The 21,663-nt window shown below is 32.8% G+C and overlaps 1 protein-coding gene across 8 annotated transcripts in view; it reads left to right on the forward strand.

Moving 5' to 3' along the window:
* Positions 1-21,663, forward strand: part of ADAMTS20 (ADAM metallopeptidase with thrombospondin type 1 motif 20) — a 198,200-nt gene that overhangs the window by 118,575 nt on the left and 57,962 nt on the right. For all 8 annotated transcript variants that reach the window (XM_007106837.4, XM_028491432.2, XM_055085676.1 and 5 more), the window contains 9 exons: positions 420-630; positions 768-932; positions 1,422-1,586; positions 2,571-2,690; positions 3,434-3,541; positions 4,587-4,751; positions 4,847-5,137; positions 5,983-6,144; positions 7,442-7,618. In XM_007106837.4, coding sequence (XP_007106899.2) covers positions 420-630; positions 768-932; positions 1,422-1,586; positions 2,571-2,690; positions 3,434-3,541; positions 4,587-4,751; positions 4,847-5,137; positions 5,983-6,144; positions 7,442-7,618 — 1,564 coding nt within the window. The remainder of the gene's footprint in view (positions 1-419; positions 631-767; positions 933-1,421; positions 1,587-2,570; positions 2,691-3,433; positions 3,542-4,586; positions 4,752-4,846; positions 5,138-5,982; positions 6,145-7,441; positions 7,619-21,663) is intronic.

Genomic DNA, 21,663 nt, shown 5'->3' on the forward strand with positions numbered 1-21,663 from the left:
CATACCGGGGCGCGAACCCGGTTCCCCTGCATCGGCAGGCGGACGCGCAACCACTGCGCCACCAGGGAAGCCCCCTACCTCCATCTTTAACCAGAGACTCCATGTTTATGTATTTGGAGTGCAAGTGAGATTTTATTTGGAAAAAAGTAAGATTTCTGACAAGTCATGCTTTCATACCATTTGAATGTACAGAACCTCTGGTCTTCATTTTCTCATCTATAAAATGAAAGTTTGGGCTCTGTGATGTCTAAGAAGTTTCCATCCCTAAATCAATGATACTTCAAATATTTTTAGGTGGCTTGTCCATTAATTGCAACAAAATTTTAAAGATGAATGATACACGTGAGTTTCTCTGAATCCACTTTTTAAATTGTGTTCATTGGCACACCTCCTAAGTGTAATAACATCATTTTTTGAAGGTGGCACATCATTGGCAAAAGTGAATGTTCATCCCTTTGTGGTCGAGGATATAAGTCATTGGACATCCACTGTATGAAGTATTCCATTCATAAAGGACATACTGTTCCAGTAGATGACCACTACTGTGGTGACCAGCTTAAACCTCCGACCCGAGAACCCTGCCATGGTGACTGTGTCTTAACAAGGTGGCATTATTCAGAATGGTCCCAGGTACAAAGAAAAAGATTGCTTAAGAAAAGTTGCTCCTTTTTTTTTTTTTTACCTCTAATTAAATACCTGTCACTCTAGAGTTTTGTTAAAATTTGTATTTTGTGTCCATTTGTCACCACTTTTCTTTTTTTAATCAGTGTTCCAGGAGTTGTGGAGGAGGGGAGAGGTCTCGAGAATCTTACTGTATAAATAACTTTGGCCACCGTCTTGCTGACAGAGAATGCCAGGAACTTCCCCGAGTGACAACTGAGAATTGCAATGAATTTTCCTGTCCCAGTTGGGCCACTAGTGAGTGGAGTGAGGTAACATTAAACCCATGAGGCTTAGAACTGTTATAACATTGTGTAGGAGAGCTTTGCAATCGAAGGCTGTATAATTCAAAAAAATATTTCAATTTATTTTATCATGTGATAAATAACTTTATCAAGGTAGTAAAACATTTTAAAATGGTTCATTCTTTAACTGTTTACAATATCTGGCCAACAATGACATACTGGTGTTTAATCTATAACCACTTACATAGTGTCCACAGTAGGCTGAGATATACACTTGTTCTAAGGTTAATTTTGTACCTTTGTTTCTGGAACAAATGGATGTTGCACTGGGATTTGGGCAGCAGAAGTTTGGGATGGCTGATTTTACCCCGTGAATATCTCTGATTTTTCTGAGTGAAGGGAAAATGTCCTTAGGAATGGTCTTTCAACTGTATTTGAATATGCAAATTGATCATTCATATATTTTGTAGGTATATGTGCTAATACTGAAAATAATGGTCAGTTGTATTCTTACAGTGTCTTGTTACATGTGGAAAAGGAACAAGGCAGCGGCAGGTGTGGTGTCAACTGAATGAAGATCACTTGAGTGATGGCTTCTGTGATCCAAGCAACAAACCTGAGTCTCTGAGACCATGTGAGCTTCATGCATGTGCTTCCTGGCAAGTAGGACCATGGGGTTCTGTGAGTATATGATAAGGGTTTTTCTACTCTAATCCATCATTACAGAATAACACAGAAGTTGTGGTGTATTCACTCTTTAGTGGCTGCATCTAAATTTGGGTGTTTTTTTGGAAAAAGATTCCTGAAATGTAAATCCCTACCTGCACAATTTTGTCAGTACTGCTAATGTTGCTGTGGTAAATATTCTAGCTTTGCTTTTTAATTCAGTTTTGTTAAGCAAAATGCTACAAATTTTATGCTTTCACGAGGAACCATATTCAATATCCTGTAATAAACCATAATGGAAAATAATATGAAAAAGAATATATATATAAATAACTGAATCACTTTGCTATACACCAGAAACTAACATAATGTTATAAATCAACTATACTTCAATAAAAAATTATTTATGCTTTCATCAGCTTTATTTAAACTATAGACATTTTCATGTTCGGTGTCTAAATTATTATCTTTACTATATTTAGAGTAGGCATTGTTGCAAAGTTTTGCCAAGCAGGTGGCTAGGAGTCTGCTGGATGAGGGTGGGCAGCTTATTATCCTATGCAGGTTGCCACAGTTGCTGGGAAACCTTTCATCTGCCCTTTAACTCTGTCCTAAGCTCTTCCTTCTTTATCTCTTTGAAATTTACTTAGCGTATTAAATGACATGCATACACCAGGTCGATTTTGAAAAGTATTTAGTTTCTCTAAACTGTATTGACTCTGCCTCCAAAATATCAGGCTTCTATTGATATTTTTACATGATAACTTTTTAAAGATATAATAATTGTCCATTTTAAGTTCACTATTTTATTAGTATCTCCATACATTTGAATAAAGATGTGTGTTGATTCAATTTGCTCATTTTAAGTCTAGAATCTGGTATAAAGGACTAATAAAAATATCTACTGAAAGTATATTCTTAACTGTCTATGCACTAAGAAAATTAAGTTTATGTAATTTTTGAACAATGGTGTTTGGTTATCTGCTTATATTCTTTCAGTGCACAGCCACGTGTGGACAGGGCTACCAGATGCGTGCTGTGAAATGTGTCAATGAGCTACTTAGCGCAGTGCTAGATGATAGACTGTGCCATGGAGCTAGTCGCCCAAGTGACAGGCAGGTAAAGGACACCTCTTCATGGATTATAAAGAAAAATACTTGATACAGGAGGATTATTGATATGTTAAAATTATTTCCATACGTATTTTTTCCACTTAAACTTCTATGCCTTAAAAATGTATGTGGGGGACTTCCCTGGTGGTCCAGTGGCAAAGGCTCCGTGCTCCCAGTGCAGGGGGCCTGGGTTCGATCCCTGGTTAGGGAACTAGATCCCACATGCTGCAACTAGACCTGGCGCAGCCAAATAAATAATAAATAAATATTTTTTACAAAAGGTATGTGGGCATCAGAAAGTATATTGTTCTTGGTTTTGCCACCTTTATTGATGCATTTTTTTAACTCTTTATCTGCCATTGGATCACTCATTTAACTTATATTTCCATCCTTTGAACCGCAGAGGGCTGAACCTCTAAAGCGTGTCATACTGCTTAAGGGAGCATCCTGTGTTCATTCAGGAGGTTTCAGCTTAGCGGTATTTTTGAAGGACTATTACTCTTTTCTTTTCAGCCATCAGGCAGAATGATCTAAACTTTAGCCTTCAGAGTCATACTATCCACTTCTAGCCCTTGATAGTATTTTGTACTTTTGAAAAATATAAACCTTTACATCGCTTCTTTGTAGTTTAGTATGCAAATGTTCTTTACTTATATATGTGGAGGATGAAATGAAGTATAGGATTTAGTATAAAGCAGAATGTTAATTAATTCATTGATGGTTTGTGAGACCCATTTTTCTTTTGAACAGGACTGTATTGTTACACCTTGCCCAATTATCCCTAAAATTGGGGCCACTTCATTACCAGCCCTTCCCATGGGAAAGATAGCACAATGGCGATATGGTTCTTGGACCCCAGTAAGTGAATTCGTTTAAGAGGTACAGTGTTTCTACTATGGAGCCTTTCAGACATCCACAAAATAGTTGCTACAGATTTGCCAAATTAATGTATTCATTCAATCTCAGGTATTTTGATGAATATAAGGTTTAGAATTAGATAATTTAATGACTAAATCCTGTTCTGCCTTTCAAGGGCTCTGTGTCTCTGGGAAGAAATTTAAGTTTTCTAGCTCTATTTTCTGATCTACCAAATGGGGATGATAATATTTATTGATTATTTTTTTAACTTTTATTTTATTTTATTTTTTATACAGCAGGTTCTTATTAGTTATCTATTTTATACATATTAGCATATACATGTCAATCCCAATCTCCCAATTCAGCCCACCACCCCCCCCCCCCCACTTTCCCCCCTTGGTGTCCATACGTTTGTTCTGTACATCTGTGTCTCTATTTCTGCCTTGCAAACCAGTTCAGGGGATGATAATATTTATGTCCCAGGTTGTTATGAGAAGTAGATGTGATAGGCTTTTTATCAGCCTTTATTTAAACTACCACATATTCATGTTGTTTTTCTAAACAGAAGGCTTTAAACTATTCGGAGTATATACTTGCTTTAGTATATATGAAAATATATACTAAATATATGAAAGATATATGAAAGATCTATTTTTAATTTTCATATATTCTCTGAATATTTTAATTATGAGAGCCTATCTACTCTATTACCTAGGTCTTTAAAAGTTATCTTAAATGATATCTTAAGATTCTCTTATATAAAATATTTTCTGTTTTTTTTTTAATTTTGGCAATCAACTAATCAGTATTCCAAGAAGCTGAGTATTTTGTTTCAATATCACAAATATCTGATTTGTGAAATTTATTTTCTAAACTCATTGGGATATTCACTGCCCTGTCTTTGACTCAGAAATGATGCTAGGTGATAGTATTTATAATTTAACTTTTTGCAATAAACTTGAGGTTTAGAAATTTGAGCAACGGCCAAGTGTAAGGGATGTGGAAATGCCCTGTGTAACTCCTTAGTATTATTCAATTTTTTTAGTGCTCTGTGTCTTGTGGAAGAGGGAATCAAGCCCGCTATGTAAGCTGTCGTGATGCTCACGATGGAATAGCAGATGAATCATATTGTGCCCACTTACCCCGACCAGCTGAAATAGCTGTCTGTTTTAGCCCTTGTGGAGAGTGGCAAGCAGGGAATTGGTCACCTGTAAGTATTTTTATGTGAAAAAATTGAAATGAAAAATTTAACTATAATACTTGCTATTTAAGATAATGTAGTTTATCGGCTGAATTTGTGATCAGTGTTCAGCTTCCTGTGGCCATGGAAAAACAACTCGACAAGTTTTATGCATCAGCTATCATCAGCCAATTAATGAGAATTACTGTGACCCTGAAGTCCGCCCTGTGATAGAACAAGAATGTAACCTGGCAGCCTGCCCTCCCACATACAGCCACTTTCCGAGTTCCTCTGAGCAGCCAAGCCATTTTCCAGGCAGGAATTTTCCATTAACTCACAAACCAGAAGATAATCAAAATCAGGGGGTCCATCCATCAATCAGAGGAAACCAGTGGAGAACAGGACCATGGGGATCAGTAAGCCCTCTTTATTGAGTTATACTAATTCTGTAATTTTGTTATGTTATATGGCCTTTTAACAGATATGTATGTAATGACATCAGATGCTTTTAATGCTAAATTTTTCTGAAGATCAGTAGTTTAAATCTTAAAAGGATTAAGCAATTTTTGATGCAGATTACAAATCCCCAGAGTTCTTATTGAATTATACAGTAATGTGATATTATGATTACAGAGGAATGCACTTGAAAACAATCTCAGAGTTTATTATAGTAAAAATAAAAGAAAATCTTTTAAGTGTTAAGACTACCAGTGTTTATGAAGAAAAAACCCAGAAAACCCAGAAATTACTCTGATAGCAGTGCAGTAAGCTGGAATAAAATCATGATTACTAGAAAAGGTACAACTGTGGTTCATATTTTATATGAGAGTAAAGATACCAAATAAAGAAAAACAATGTGAAAGTTTAGTAACTTAACATTATCTTTTGTTTTTTTTCCTTCCTAGTGAGACCTGAAAACTTTAATTCCTTTTTACTTAACACTTAGGACAAGGGTGAATTTCCTTTTGCAAGCTTTAAAAGTTCACCTTTCCATCAACAAATTCTAATGAAACCCCTAGTTAAAACCCAAGTGTTGGTTATGTTGGGTTAAATAAAACACATTATGTATTAAAGAAAAACAAACCCAAGTGTTTTTTGACAGATATTCTCGATTCAAATTATGATTCCAATGAGGGGGGTTTTAACGTGGAGAGCTTGAATTTGAGTCAAAGTACGGTTTGTTTTTTGTGGGGTTTTTTTTGATGTAATTTTGTGCCATGGAATCTGCAGTTTTTGTGTTCCTGTGTTCCATCCTTTTCAGTGCTCTAGCAGTTGTGCTGGAGGTATTCAGCGTAGAGTTGTGGTTTGCCAGGATGAAAATGGACGAAGTGCCAGTTACTGCAATGCAGCCTCCAAACCCCCAGAGTCAAAGCACTGTGATTCGGGGCCTTGTCCACGGTGGAGCTACGGAAGCTGGGGAGAAGTAAGTCATACTATCTCCTAAACTTGTGGAGATTATGACATCTCCCAAGACTGAAAGTTAAGCACTTCATATTGTTACCATTGGATAATCTTACTTCACTGTACTACAGAGAAAAGATTTTTTTTAAATTGAGTCAGTAAAAATATGTTCTTTTAATAGACATTGTGTCATGGTATAAACCACTCATTCATGATAGGAAATATATACTCCAGATTTTTAACAGAATCCTTTGTGCTAGCCAATAGGTCTGTGACCTACTAAAACCTCTCCAAAGCTAGTATATTATTGTTTTAATTTCTTAGAAAATTAGACTGATATAAAGATAGACAATTAGAGTGATATATAGGCATTTTATATCCTTATATCCGTATCAAATGAAGGCTGAACCATTCATTTGGTGAATCTTTTAAATGGAGAGCTGTCAATTATTGAGCGCTTTCTTCATGTCCTGGCATTCTTTTAGGCACTAGGATTATGAAGATAGTTTTAAAGATGGTTATAATGAATACTAATTCCACCTATATTATGCATGAGAAAGAAGAAAGACTTACATTGGCTTTGGATGAATAAAACCAACCACCTAATTTAATTAGTCAAATATTATTGCTGAATGATTTTAGTACATATTTTCTCTCCATAAGGAGATTGGAAATCATTGTTTAAAGATACACTCTGACCAGGTGCTAATAAATAGCAAGTACCTCTTTAAAATGTACTTTTACTATTTTCCAAAATGAAAGTAACTTTTTCATTTCTGAGTTAAATCTCATAGTGAAAATTCCAATAAAATGAAACATTGTGAAAAGATAAGAACTTTTAACATTTGATACATTTCCTGCCAGACTTTTGTTCTGTGTGGGTTCCAGAAATAGGTTCATACTATACATGCCACTTTGCCATCTGCTGTTTTCAACTGAACATCTTTCTATGTTTATAAATTTAGGTCTCCCTTATTAGCTTTCATGGCTACACAGCCATCTTTTGATAGGATACCATACATTATGTAGTTAATACCCATTACAGTACCAATTCTCAAAATTTTGTCTTTTTAAAAAAAATTATAGAACTAAAACTTTGATTTATTTTTTACCCAGGAAGAAATGTTGAGAATTATAAGGATTCTTATATTTCTTATATAAGAATATAAATATATTCTTATATATTTCTTATAATTATAAGATTATAAGAAAGGATAACTTTAAACTCTAGCAATACTGATTATGTACTCAACATTGAATAAAGCCATACAATATTCATTTTGAAGTCACATAGTTTTGATTTTTCTTCTTATTTTTAGTGTACACAAACATGTGGAGGAGGAATAAAATCACGATTCGTAATATGTCAATTTCCCAATGGCCAAATGTCACGAGAGCAAAACTGTGAAATCTTAAACAAGCCACCTAGTGTGGTACAATGTCATGTGCATGCTTGCCCTGATGATGTTTCATGGCATCGGGGACCATGGAAATCGGTACGATAGTATTCTTATTTTTATCCTTCTGTTTTGTTTTGTTTTTCTACGTTCCTTTTACTTTAATTTCCTCTCTTCATAAATTGTAATGCACACATTTTATCTTCTGATTTTTTTTAAAGCAGACCATTGGCCCTCTTGGCTCGATAGTTTGAAAGAAGAATCATTCAATTTCAAGTACTGTAATATGTACATATATATATATAATAGTTTTATATGTATTTATTTTTTTATAAGTGAATTTTGAACCGTAGCACTATTCTAATGGAAGTATCTTTCTCCAGTACACCTTTGGCTTGCCCACAAATTCATTGGAAATGTTTTACTATTTACATTTGTACATAATGTTAACATTGTGCTTATAACAATGGCGAGTTAAGGCTGTGTCTTGTTTGAGTATATAACTGTTTGTGGCTTTTGTCTGTCAATGTCCAATAACTGATCTAAAAGCAAGTAACATTCTTGTTTTTATCATTGTTTAAGCTTAGTATTTTGTTTGGAAATGTGAAAATATTGTATTGAAAAATATAGAGAAATTTACTTACACAAAGTAAATTAATTGTTTACAGTTTGTCACATACATCATGGAAAAGTATGATTTATATAGTAGTTTATAAGAATATTCGTTTCTTCCACTGTGTGGAGTTACTGTGTTTTGAGCTGTTTTAATTTTTTATGTTTTTTGGAGCCATAGACAAAATTCATGAGTATTTATGAATGATTAATTTCCTCTAGTATTTTTCAAATACCAGGCTTTGAAGAATAATTAATATATAAATATATTGAAATTAGCATTTTGGTCACTTTTGATATTTTAAATCATGAACAACTAAGTATATTTCTCTCAGGTGAAAAACTGATTGGAGTCTATAATCTATTTATAATTAAATTTATAAAGTTAAACAGTTCTTTATTTGGAAAATAATTATAACTCTGGTTTTATATCCAACCCTGATGTGTACATTTGTTTTACTTCACCCAAGTCAAAGCTTTATGATGAAATGTCAGCCTGTTTCAATTCATGCTATTTGAAGAACAGGTCAAATTCCAGTTCAGGCTGCAATTCATCTTTAGAATCAGTGTGACTGATACAAAACAACAGAACATTTTAACTTTATAGGAGGATCTTAAAGTTAAATTGCTGCATTAGAAGTAGAGAGCCATTACTTTTCAAGGACTAACAAAAAACGTATTTTGCTATGGAAAGCATTCACATATTTACTTAATAAAATGTTCACTGACCATCTGCTATATCCTAGGTACTGTGCTACAGTAATAATAAAGACATATTTTTTACCCCTATGGAGTTTACAGTTTAGTTGGAGAGATGTGAAATACTGTAGGAACTCACTATAAAGATATTTTTTGTTAATCATTTTAGATTGGAGATTCACTTTCTCCTTACTATATCTCTGTTACATTTTCTTTCATTTTATTGGTTTAATTTGCAAGCCTAGTTCTTAATAAGACTTAATCCATAGATTGCCTTCTTGGAATTTTGCCTCAGTTAGGAAAGCAGACACAAAGGTTTTATTTTCCCCACTCGTTCATGAATTCATTGATTCACGAAGCATTAGACATTTACCTATGTCTCCTGCTTTGTACTAGATATTGAAGTTCCTAAAATTAAGTGCTTTTGAATCAGATTTTCTATTTCAGGGGTCAACAAACTATGAAATCTGGCCCATTGCCTATTTTTGTAAATAAGTTTTATTGGAGCACAGTCATGCACAATTTTTTATGTATTATCTATGGCTGCTTTTGCACTACAAAGCAGAGTTGATTAGTTGCAATAGAGACTGGCCCTCAAAGCCTGAAATATTTACTATTTGGTCCTTTCTGGGGAAAGCTTGTTGACTCCTGTTCTATTTAATAACATTATAAAACTTTTAAAATTTAATGTAAAATGTACTTAAAGTTATAGCATATTAGAATTGCAAATATTCATTTGGGGTCAGTTTTAGATGTTTTTGATCATTTGTTTAACATTTTAAAATATCTTAATGTTTATCAATCTTCTCTACATATTCACTGTAGTATTCACATAATTTTTCCCCAGCTTTATTGAGATATATATGGTCATATTGTATAAGTTTAAGGTGTACAACATCACACAATGTTTCTTGTATTGGAATATATCTAATATTACATTCCAATGTATTTGTGTCATGTTATTTTTTTGTATGTAAATTGATGTCATAAGTGAAAAACCTGAATGTTCATTAAAGACCCTGTGTAGAGGTAACTTTTTTCAACCTCACAAAAAACAAATGACCAAGAAAACAATAACCACAAATTAGAAAATAGTAAGACAGAAATATAAAAGTCTTCAATTGTTTAATACATGTCTGTTCCACAAAGGAGTTCATTGACTAATTCAGTCTTTGCACTAGGAAAGAACTATAATTTTTTTGATAAATTGAAGGTAAAAATTTAAAAATCACAGTAGATGTATATATCAGAATTTTTATAAACTTTATTTATTAACTTTTTATAGGTATAAAGTAAATATATATCATTAGAGTACCTGGATTTCTTATTATATGAAGAATTTTATTCCTTAAATTAGCCTTTTATATTAAAAGGGTTTAAGGGATCTGAAGTTTTGTTGTTAAAACCAGATATAACCCTTTACCTCTTTCAGTGTTGTTACATATTAGCCAAATTTCAGAATACCTCTAATTAACGTATCAGGTTGATATTCTTTCATGTATAACTTTAATTTCAGATCCTATTTACTAGGTTAGAAAATTAAGAAATGTATGTGTATGTATATATATACGTGTGTATATATATAAATATATACACACGTATATGAATGACATGAAATCTTAAACACTTTGCATTTTAAAGCAAAATTAAATTACCAAGTGCTAAATCATTAAAATGTAACTAGGAAAAAAGTTGTAAATATACATTTAAATTTTCTCCATGTTGGAAACCTTGTGTTGTAATAATTTATAAGCATGATTAAAGAAAGGAATAAATAAATCTTAACGTATGTCTGTTAATTTAATGACTGCATTTTTGTGATTAGTCAATGTGAAATGATTGTATTTTAACCCTTGCTTATTAATGATGTGTTGTGGCTTTGTGCTTTGCATAATTCACATGTATGTTATATTTTTATTCCTTGGATCAATACCTAAAATGTTTTAAGTCACTAAACAGATCCTGTATTGTAATGAATGCCTCTTTTCTTTTGATGTATTTTTCTTAAATAACAAATTGTTAATTTTTCTTATTAAACATTTAATTGTTGAATAGTATATGTTTTCATAATTTTACTGAGTATATGTATAAGCTACTGCTATTTTTCAGATAATCCTATTAGAAACTAACATTGGTATTTAAAAATAAGATTTATTGTTGGCTATCAATTTTTAAATACTAGAAATTTTATTATTCTTTTCATATATTATAAATAATGAATAAAAATTTGTGATGTAAGCAAATTTATTTAGTAAGTTAACAATAGATGTGCTCATGCCCAGGGTAGTCTTTAAAAGATGAGTAAAAGTTTTATTTTTCCTTTATATTGTAAGGGACACTACATGTAACATAAACTATTCTAGCAAATGCTCTTTAAATAAATTTATATTAACTTATCTTTATTTCCCCCTAAACCTCATTTAAGTGACTTATTTTCCTAGAATATTCCTACATAAAATGAATAATTTTTATTCCCTACATAAAATGAATTCATGTTTGGTAAGAAAATAATGTGTATTCCATTGTGTTTTGGGGTTAATAATGATCACACAGAGGTAAAGAGAGTATTTTTCCCGTTCAAGATTGTTTTTTCCTCTAAAAATGAGAAAATTATTTTTAAAAAAGGAAACCTTGATACTTGAACCCTCTTGATGCTAGTCCTTTTCCCCAGGTGTCTCTTTTTAAAATAATACCCTCCTGTAGCATTGTGTTAAAAAAAATATATATGTGTATATATAGAGAGAGAGAGCACTAAATTTCTAATATGATACAATGGAATGTGACAAATAGAGGCACTTTCAGAAATGAGCATGGGGTAGCCGTACACACCTAGTAAATCTGCAGTTTGTCAATTTAACAGTTTTGTGTAACAAAAGAACACTGAGGGACTGAGCTGAGGGGTTTGGGCAGCCTCTTAAACTGTAGCTCCCACTCAAGGTGGAATGTACTCGGGAAGGAACTTGTTACTGGCTCCACTGCTTCTAAGACCAGAATCAGCCAGGGGAACAAGGTAATGTGTGGGGAAATGGTTTCAAGAAACTGTCACTTCTTTGTAAAGTGGAGTGTTCAGTAAAACAATTTATAGTAATCGGTTATTTTCTTAAATTTGGAAAAGCCACACCCAAGTATAGCAACAGACTGGAAATCTATTTTATTTCCAATTTGTCATAGAAATCTGTTGAAATAATGTTTCCATTTATTATATTGCCATATCAGTCTATGGTACAGTCATCAACTCTCCCCCAAATTATGAGCATCCCCTACATGTTCGGCATTGTGTTAGTCACTAGAGGTAAATCAGGCACAATCCCTGTGTACAAGGAGTTTGCAGTTTAGTGGTGAATGTACCAGATAAACAGATGAGCAGAAGCAGAATGGGATTCCTATCTTATTTCAGTAACAACTTTGTGATTTATAATATTGAAGACTCATAATATTGGGGGCTCAATAGATTATAATTATCCAAGAATTGGTAATAAGGATTGTATTTGACAGCATAGTAATTATTCCAGTAGATCCTTCTAGAAAGCCTTAACTAGCAGGAGGTATTCCATTATAACCTGGCTAGAGATGAGTGGCGTCCAAGTCTCTGTGCTAGAAGAATAGGTTAGTTTTTGCCTAATCGCAGCATCTTTTTCTTTTGTCTGTGTGTGTGCATAGATTTCATGAATCACCGAAAGGGAGAATGTAGACTGATTTATAGTTTGCCCTAGATATGGTGCTTTGAAAATAATTTTGGAGATACAAATGGACCTTACAGGTTTGAAATGTGTGACTTAGGAAAAATTTAAGAAGATAATCTAATGATGAGAATGTAAAAAAAGATACTTGTAAGTGTGTTTGGTTGAGTGAAGTTAGAATGTAGAGTTTAAAATAACTCTAACACTTGTCAACGTGAAATGGTGATACTGCTATATTTTTCTTTATATGAAGAAAATGGATGGTTATGTTTCATTGTAATTCTATTTTCCCAGGCATAATGCTTCAGAATGTTTAAGAATTTCTGGAAATAGATTTTTAGATGTTTTAGAAGAACAGTCTCAGTATTCTACAATATCTATGTGCTGTATGAGATATATAGGCATTGTTAATATTAGTGCATTTATTAGATCCCTAATTTTTTGTTATAATTTTGTGTCAACTTTCGGTAGACTGAGAATCAGACTTTAGTTCCTATATAATTACAACAGAGTCAAACATTAACACTTTAAAGAATCTATTTGACATTTTCTAGACAATTAATTTCTAATTTTTAATCATACGTACATTTCTCAGTAAAATATTTTGATCACATACCCTTATATATTATTATATATCTATACATTGCAAACATAAACTAATATATAAATGTGATTTATAGAACATATAAATTTAAAAGGATAAGATGAATAATATTAAATATATTTTTAATTTTATGGATAATAAAGTTTTTCTCTCAGTGAACTATTATTGTACTCATCTCATGTTTAAAAAGTGGTAGAATGTTTCATTAGTTTTAAAATCTTGTTTCAGTACTGTTAGAGCAATTCAAAAGTCTGGTTTATTCCAATATGTGATTTCAGTACCTTCCATAGCTGAAAAAATTATTTTGCTAAATGCATACCTCCACATAGCAAAGTTTATCACTGGATGTTCCTGTTATAAACTAGTCATTGATTTTAAATCATTGGATCATACCAGTTATTTTAAAAAATTTTATTGAAAATTGACAAATTTCCATTTTCCATTCTGTCATTTGCTTCTTGAAAAGTACTGGAAGGGGTTATATCTTTATATTTTAACAAATACTGTTAAAACAGTGAAACTTTGAAAGATTTGGAAGCAATTTAAACATATTAGAAAATCTTGCTCCAAAGTTTTAAAAAATACACTGGAGAATTGGCATACTTATGGTAACAAAGTCCCATAACTCTAGAAACACTTCCAAACATTTCAAAATGTTCTCTCCTTAGAAGGATTTTCCAAAAGCAGTTGCTTTCTCATCCAATCTTAAATGTCTCCTTTATCTTAAAGGAGAGATTATAAGTCTATTTGTTTAAGTGACAGGTATAACATTTTAATCCTTATCATAGAAAAAATCAGCAAATTTGGAACAAGCCTCTTTTCATAATAGAAAAATTAGTAATTCATCTTCATGATCCCATTTGGTAATCTGAACACAATTGGCAAAACTCTGTGACTTAAAACTGAAAAACCAGCAGGAACAGTGTGTCATGGCACTCATCTGATTAGAGTGTTATGAGATCATACATGTACTATAATCTGTTCATCTTCCTAAGTGGGTGTGTGTGAAGTGTGGTGGGTACACTGAAAGTGAGTGGCAAGTGATGATCTCCCTGCCAGGATACCTAATGTATTATATGCATGACATATCAGGCTGACATATAACCCCATATAGTAAAGCTTATTTTCTTACTTTAGATGAAAACAAATGTGAACAGAGACTATTAAAAAATGGTTTTGGTACTCCATTGAATCACCTTGCCTCTGAGATATACTTGAGACTTAAAGGTTCAGTAATATCTCTAAAACCTTATATGTTACACATTAAAGATTGGAATTATGTAATTTGTTTTCATAGACACCATCATCTGCTTCCTGGTTGAACTCCCCTACCCACATGTTTGGGTAAACTTAAACTCACCAATGTACCTAAATCTAGTAGGCTATATCTAGGAAGGTACTCTATCATGTCCTATTGTGATATGACCTTTGTACTAAAACCCTGGTATCATATAATATACATCATATGACATTTATATATTTGTGAAAGTTAAATGATATATTACAAAGCTTTTGGTAGATCACATAACAAATTCTCCTCTATCTGTTGTAACTGAGCTCTAAGGTGATCCTCTAAGACAGCTCTGAGCTATTTTCAATCTCCCTGAACTTTTGACATTTTGCAGTTGGGACCCAGGGAAACTCAGAGACTTTGGAGGTAACTATGAAGGGAATGGTGGCCACTGAGCTGCCAAAAATTAATCCCCATCAATCCATTCAAGATTATTAAGAGCCCATCTATAACAGGCACTGGGCTAAGAAAGCTAAAGATGAATAAGAATGACATACTGTACTCAAAGGACTCACAGTCCAGGGAAAAATAAATATAAACACACATCACAAGGCAGAAATGGATGTCATGGAAAGTCAGAAAATGTGCATCCAGTTGGAGAAATGTAAGGCTTTATGAAGAAGGCATAAGCCTTGATGGGTAGATAGGATTTGAGTGGGAAAGGGGGAACCAGGTTGGAGATCACCCTGAGCAAAACCAGAGGCCAGAAAAAGTAGTTATTTGACTAGTGTAGGTTGGTTTGTGAGAGACAAGGGGCAAGAATATAGTTAGAAATATGAAATATGAATTGGGCCATAGCAGGAAGGACCAATAAGTATCATCCTTAAGAGAATTTAAAAATGGAAAAATTCTTTATGTTTGTTAAAAAACATTGAATTTTTTGGAGTGGGAACACAGCAGTGTTTTAGGAAGATTCATAGGCATTTCTCATCATAAAGTATAAACACATTGAAAATATGAGAGACTGGAGATGAGAAGTCCAAGAGGGGACTCTTCTAAAAGTTTAGAGTGATGAATTAGAGACTTCAGTTACTCATCACGTATTTATGGATTACTCACAACACTCAAATTGTAGTGGAGTAGAAGAAGCTGGTAGAGGAGAGATTCATGGGCCTATTTTTTACAAATGGGAGGAAAAGATGTATAAGAGAACATCTCGTCAAGTACTGTATGGTCAAGATAATAAAGTTGAAAAAAAATTTTTTTGAGGTAAATTAAGTTTGGGCTTGAAGAGAGTAAAAAGTTTGGGCAATGAGTCAAGAATTTACTATGATTACAAACTGCAGATTGAGTGGCCCGTTTGATGGTGTATAACTTGGCTTTGTATTAGTTTCACGTAAGAGAATATAATCTTGACTTCACCAAGAGAAATGTAAATTTTCATTTACCAAAAGAGTTTGAAGCAATATCATTATTCCTAAGCCTACTGAAACTTTTAATAGTAAGTCTATTCTAGATTTTGTGATTAAGAGTTGTGGTGTTAGAATGCCTACGTTTGAGTTAAAACTGCTATTATTTAACTGAGTGACTTTTGGAAAGTTACTGAACATTTTGAAGATTTTGTTTCATAGAATATAATAATAGTGCCTACCGAAAGAGGACACTTTTTATTTAGTATTAAATGGACAATGGGTAAAGTGATTAGCATAGGGCCTGTTACTTAAAGACTCAATGTATTTTCCTTTTTATTATCACTTATCCAATAATAAGTACTAATTCTCTTTCCTCAAAAAGCTAAAAATCCAAATGCAGTAGATAAGTATAACACATTGAACAATCTGAAACAAGATCTACTGAAGCAAAAATACTCTAGTGTAAGAAAGATATCAGTTCGGACTAGAGTTTGGCTTCTTCTTCAGACTTTTAGGAAATGTGACATTCAGCAATACTTTCAATCATAAAGGTACAATTCAGTGAATTTTAGTGAACACACCTGAGTAGCCAGCACCCAGACCAAGAACAGCACCCCAGAAATTTCCCCACATACCCCTTGCAATCACTATACCCCCCCAAAGCTACCCGTATTCTGACATCAAATATCACTGATAAGTCTGCCTGTCTTTGGACTTTATATAAATGGAACTTAGAGAATTTTGTTTGTGAGAGTCACAATATTACATTTATGTGATTCATTCATGTTGCATGTAATTGTAGTTTCTTATTACATTCTAGTACTGTATGAATAAATTTGTTGTGTGAATAAATTAATGAATTTATATGAATATTCTCCAGTTGACAAGCTATTGGAGTTGTTTTTAATTTGGGATTTACAAATAATGCTGTTATGAACATCTCTCACATGTTTTTGGTGAACATGTATATGCACATCTGTTGGGTAGGTAGACAGGAGTTAAATCTTGGTTAATGCTTAGGTTCTGGTTTAGTAAATACTGACAGACAGTTTTCTGAAGGGTTGTATGGGAATTACAGTTGCTCCACATCCTCTCAACACTTGATATTATCAGACTTTAAAATTTATAGTCTTCATGGATTTCTCTTAAGTTATTCATTCAGTAGATATTTACATTGCAGTTAGTGTGTGTTAACGATGGTTGCATAGTGCTAGGTGTGGAGGATAAAAACACGAATGTATCAGGAGATAGAAGATATTACATATTACAGCTGGATAAAAAAAGACTAAAGCAACAACAAATTAATACATTTAAAGAGATGACTAACATAATTTTTGAGACAAACGTTTCTTTTAATGTGATATTTATTAATAGCAGGAAATATGACTCTAACCTAGTTCCAAAATATAAATAAAAACAGAATTGAAAATACTATGGCAAGCAGTCAGACTTCTGGGAAGAGAACTTTGGTGAAATTATTAAAATTGTCAGAAAAAGGCTTGCCCAAAGTAGAACCATTTTTATTTCTGGCCTGTAATTTTTTCAGGGTATAAACATATTCACAAAAATTTTTTTTCTTATAGTAGACTTTACCCATCATAAACAAATGCAAATATAATAATACTCAATAGGTAGAACCAGAAAGCATTTTGTGTGATTAAAGATTAGTCACTCTGGGATATCATTAAATATAGTGTGAGAATTAAAATGTGCAAATTGTACCGTATAAATGGTGATGTGTGCTCTGTGAGAATATATTCTTTATAGGAGAGTGAAAGAATAAAAGGAACTTCTTACTGCCACACTAATAAAAAATGACTCCATATTCTACCACCAGAGTTTGCATCCTTCCATCTGATGGAAGCTTTTTTACTGTTTATTCATGGGCCTCAGGAACATTTTCAGATCTAGGAATAGGGAAGATAATCAGGCCTGGCTCCTCTCATATCAGTGGACATTTCTTCAGCATCCAGGCTCAAAAGAACAGTAGGAGCTCATATGGCTCCAGTCTCCAAGTCAGCATTTCGTTGTTAAAATTGACAAGATCTTAATTTTAGATGAAACCAGGAGATGCTTCTCATCTCTGCTGATTCACAAGGCACCCCATAGAATCAGTAAAACAACAACAAAAATCTTGGAGAAAGAGATCCAAATTACATGAAGCTTTCTTTTCTGTGTAATTTTTGTAGAATTAAAGGCCATTCAACTCTACCTCATTCAGATAACATAAACTACATATTTAAGTGATGTTTGTTTGTATGTATTTGCTCATTTTTTTCTACATTGCATTTATTCATTCATTTATTCAGTAAATATTTATAGATGTGGTTTCTGACCTTATTAAGTTTAGAATTCTCATTTATTTTTTATTTCAGCATCTTTAATGTGTGGGCATATTTTGGTAGACTGTCTAGTTATTTTTGTTGATGCATAATTTATACATGAAAATCATTCTAATATCCAAATTTCTATTATGTTAACAAGGATATGGTATTTATTTAGATATAATTAAATAGGCCATTTAAGATTATGGTTTATATTGAGGAGAGCTTTGGAGACGTTTTTTGTATTTTATGAAATTAAACAGTGTCTTCAAGTTTTTATGCCTGTGTCACTCTCAAACTATGAGGATTTTTTACAGTTATTTTTAAGTCAAAATATGGAGAAAACTTGTAAATAAAACTCACTTTCTTATCGACTGGGAAAATGTTTCCATGTATATATATTTTAATGCTTAGGAAAACTCTAGAGAAGTTTTTAAAAGACAAATTAGTTGGAAAGATATTAGCTGTGGCTATGGTAATAAAAAGCAGATTCTTTTTTGAAAACTATTTTATCAGAAACTAAAATTTAAAAGTCTGGGAATAACTTCATGATTTCATTCAGATACCTATGTCATAGTAAATGAGGCAATGTGAAACTATAAGATTTATTTGAAATTTCTTAAGAAGTAAAGGATGGCATATTCTCCTACCAATGGATGTCCCGTTATTCAGGTGTGCAGAAATTTGCATTTTCTCGTTTGAGTAAATAATATAACTTTAAAAATAAACCCATAAATATATATCTAAAAAGTTAAATTATTGTGATTCTTGAAATGTTTTAAAAATACTGTCTTCTTATATTTTTTGGTATTATACCTTTAAAATTGGGAGAGACTTTCAATTTCCTCTTTCCTATCCTTCTACACAAAGCATACATTATTTACTAAGTTTCTCATCTGAATTATACACAGTTTCTATGTTGATGAACCTTTCTAAAGTTGGAGACCATACATAACACAACATAATCCACTTCTTTTTTGGAAAATTATATGATTGCTCTTCTGTATTTTGAGGTAAAATTGGTATCTATGGAATATTCCTCTGTAACTCTCATTCTGCACCCTGAAGTAAGAATACATCAAATTCCTCCTCTACAGGGCAAATACTTGAAGGCAGCTATTTTTCTGTTTTCCTGGTTAAATATATTTATTTTGTTCAACTCTTTAATCATCGCAATCGCCTTTTTTTTACTTCTCTGTCAAAATCTAACATCTAGAATTTCATTCATTAGCAAAAATGGTCTAACTGTAAAAAGAATATTGCCACCCTTGATATGAACACTGAGCCCAATATAATCAATATTGCATCAAATTTCAGTTCCTAGTGGTCACCTAGGTTTTTTTATACTGATCTTACATCAGTATATGCCTAATATGTATAGTATATGATACTGTTATTAATCATTTTATTTTTCCTTAGCAGTAGATATTTTTAAGTAAAAGTATAGAACTTCTATTTTTTTCTCTAGTAGTTTGCATTCATATAGTTTTTATTTAAATTCTCATATTTGACTTTTAAATAAATCCTTCCAACTTTATGTCACAAGTAAATTGGGAAGCGTGCATTTCATGTCTTCATAAAATAATTAATAGTCTCCTCCATACCCAGGTGGATCCACAGCTCAAGCACATACCTCTAGAGAGAGCTCACCCATTTTGACATTGATCTCCATTAATGAACTAAATATCATCGATTACAGTTTTGAATATAGTCTTATAAATGTAGCACATGTACATAGTTAAAAAAATAAGTGGTGCTAAAATGCTGATAAAGAAAAAAAGCTATCTCCTGTTGCAGTCTTTCCTAACCCAGAATTAATCTTTAAATCCTTTTATCTATGTCTTCTGATATGTACTTCCTTATTTCCAAACAGGCTTACTCTGCTATTTCTTGATGCATCAAAAAAAAAAAAAATTACCTATTGACTTCCTTTTATAGAGGTTGACTATTTAATTCCTAAATGGACCGCTAATTCTACAATCCTATCTTCAAAATAAATCTTGATTCAGTCAACAGTTAGTGTTCTTTATGTCAGTGTGAAGCCAAGTAGTGTACTTTGAAGCACTGTGCTCCTTTTTGAAAAATTTATTTATTTATTTTTTGGCTGCGTTGGGTCTTCGTTGGCTTTCTCTAGTTGCGGTGAACGGGGGCTACTCTTCATTGTGGTGCTCGGGCTTCTCCTTGCGGTGGCTTCTCTTGCTGCGGAGCACAGGCTCTAGGCATGCGGGCTCAGCAGTCTTAGCGCACGGGGCTTAGTTGCTTTTCATCATGTGGGATCTTTCTGGACCAGGGCTTGAACCTGTGTCCCCTGAATTGGCAGGCGGATTCTTAACCACTGCGCCACCAGGGAAGTCCCTAAAGTACTGCTCCGTTCTTGCACAACTCTTTGATTTTCCTAGAGTTAATAATTGCTTCCTTTAAAAATTTGCTTAGTTTTTCTTTGAATGTTCCAATTATTATTTTTTCTCTCAAGTGCTTGAACAGGTATATAAAATCTCTATGAATGTTTTTTTCTAAATGCTCAGATATTTCTCTTTCCTAGATTCCTCCCAGAGCCCCCTGACCCCCATTCGTCCTCCTCTGATCTGGCCAGGACAAACAACCTTGCTGACCATTCTCTAATCCTGTGAAGTCTTTTCACTCAATTTCAATTTTGATGACTTTTTCTTGCATCACATGTTTTTTTTTTTTAATTTACTCTTGCATATGAAAATACTTTTTCCTGTATCTTCTGGAAAGATGAAAAATGGGAGATACATTTTTCCTTTTGTGCAAATCTGAAAATGTCTTTGGTCAGTCCTCATATTTCATTGATAAGTTGGCTGGTTTTAGAATTCTGGCTTGAAAATAATTTCCCTCAGAATTTTTAAGGGATTACCTTATCCTCTAGCATTCTGAGATGTATGGTGATTCTGACTCCTGATTTGTTGTAGGTGCCTTTGTCTTCATGTCTATGCCACTGAAGCTTTTGATATCCTTGTCCCTGTTGTTCTGATATTGCATGATAAAGTGACTTAGTGTTTGTGTGTGTTTAAAATTCAGTTTGTTAGGCATTCTATAGGCCCTTTCATTAAGGAGACTTGTGCTGAGAAAATCAATTTTGTTATTTCTTGGATAATATCTATGCAACTATTTTCACTGTTCTTTCTTGAACTCTTTCTAGTTGAATATTAGAATTCTTGAATTGATCCTCTAATTCTCTTGTTTTTATTCTCTTATTTTCTGTCTGTCATTTGGTTTTACTTGATGGAAACTTTGTCAGTGTATAAACCATCTCTTGAATTATTTATGTTATTACATATTTAATTATCCAAAGCCGTTTCTTGCATTCAAATTGCTTTGGGGTCATAGTATTCTATTCTTTTGTCCATACAACATCTAGTCTCTCTCTCTCTCATATTAATTACTGTTTTTTTGAAGGGAGATTCTCTCTTGATGGTCTCCTTATCCTTTGGACCCTTTCTTTGGGTAAGGGTAGGAGTGGTTTTCTGGTTTTCCTGTGGAAGTCTTTTTTTTCAAAAGTTGATAATTTTCTGCAGCTCATTCATACTTAAGAGTAAGGTACTAGAGAATTGATATGAA

The sequence above is a fragment of the Physeter macrocephalus genome, chromosome 6, assembly GCF_002837175.3.
Source record: "Physeter macrocephalus isolate SW-GA chromosome 6, ASM283717v5, whole genome shotgun sequence".
Classification (NCBI taxonomy): domain Eukaryota; kingdom Metazoa; phylum Chordata; class Mammalia; order Artiodactyla; family Physeteridae; genus Physeter; species Physeter macrocephalus.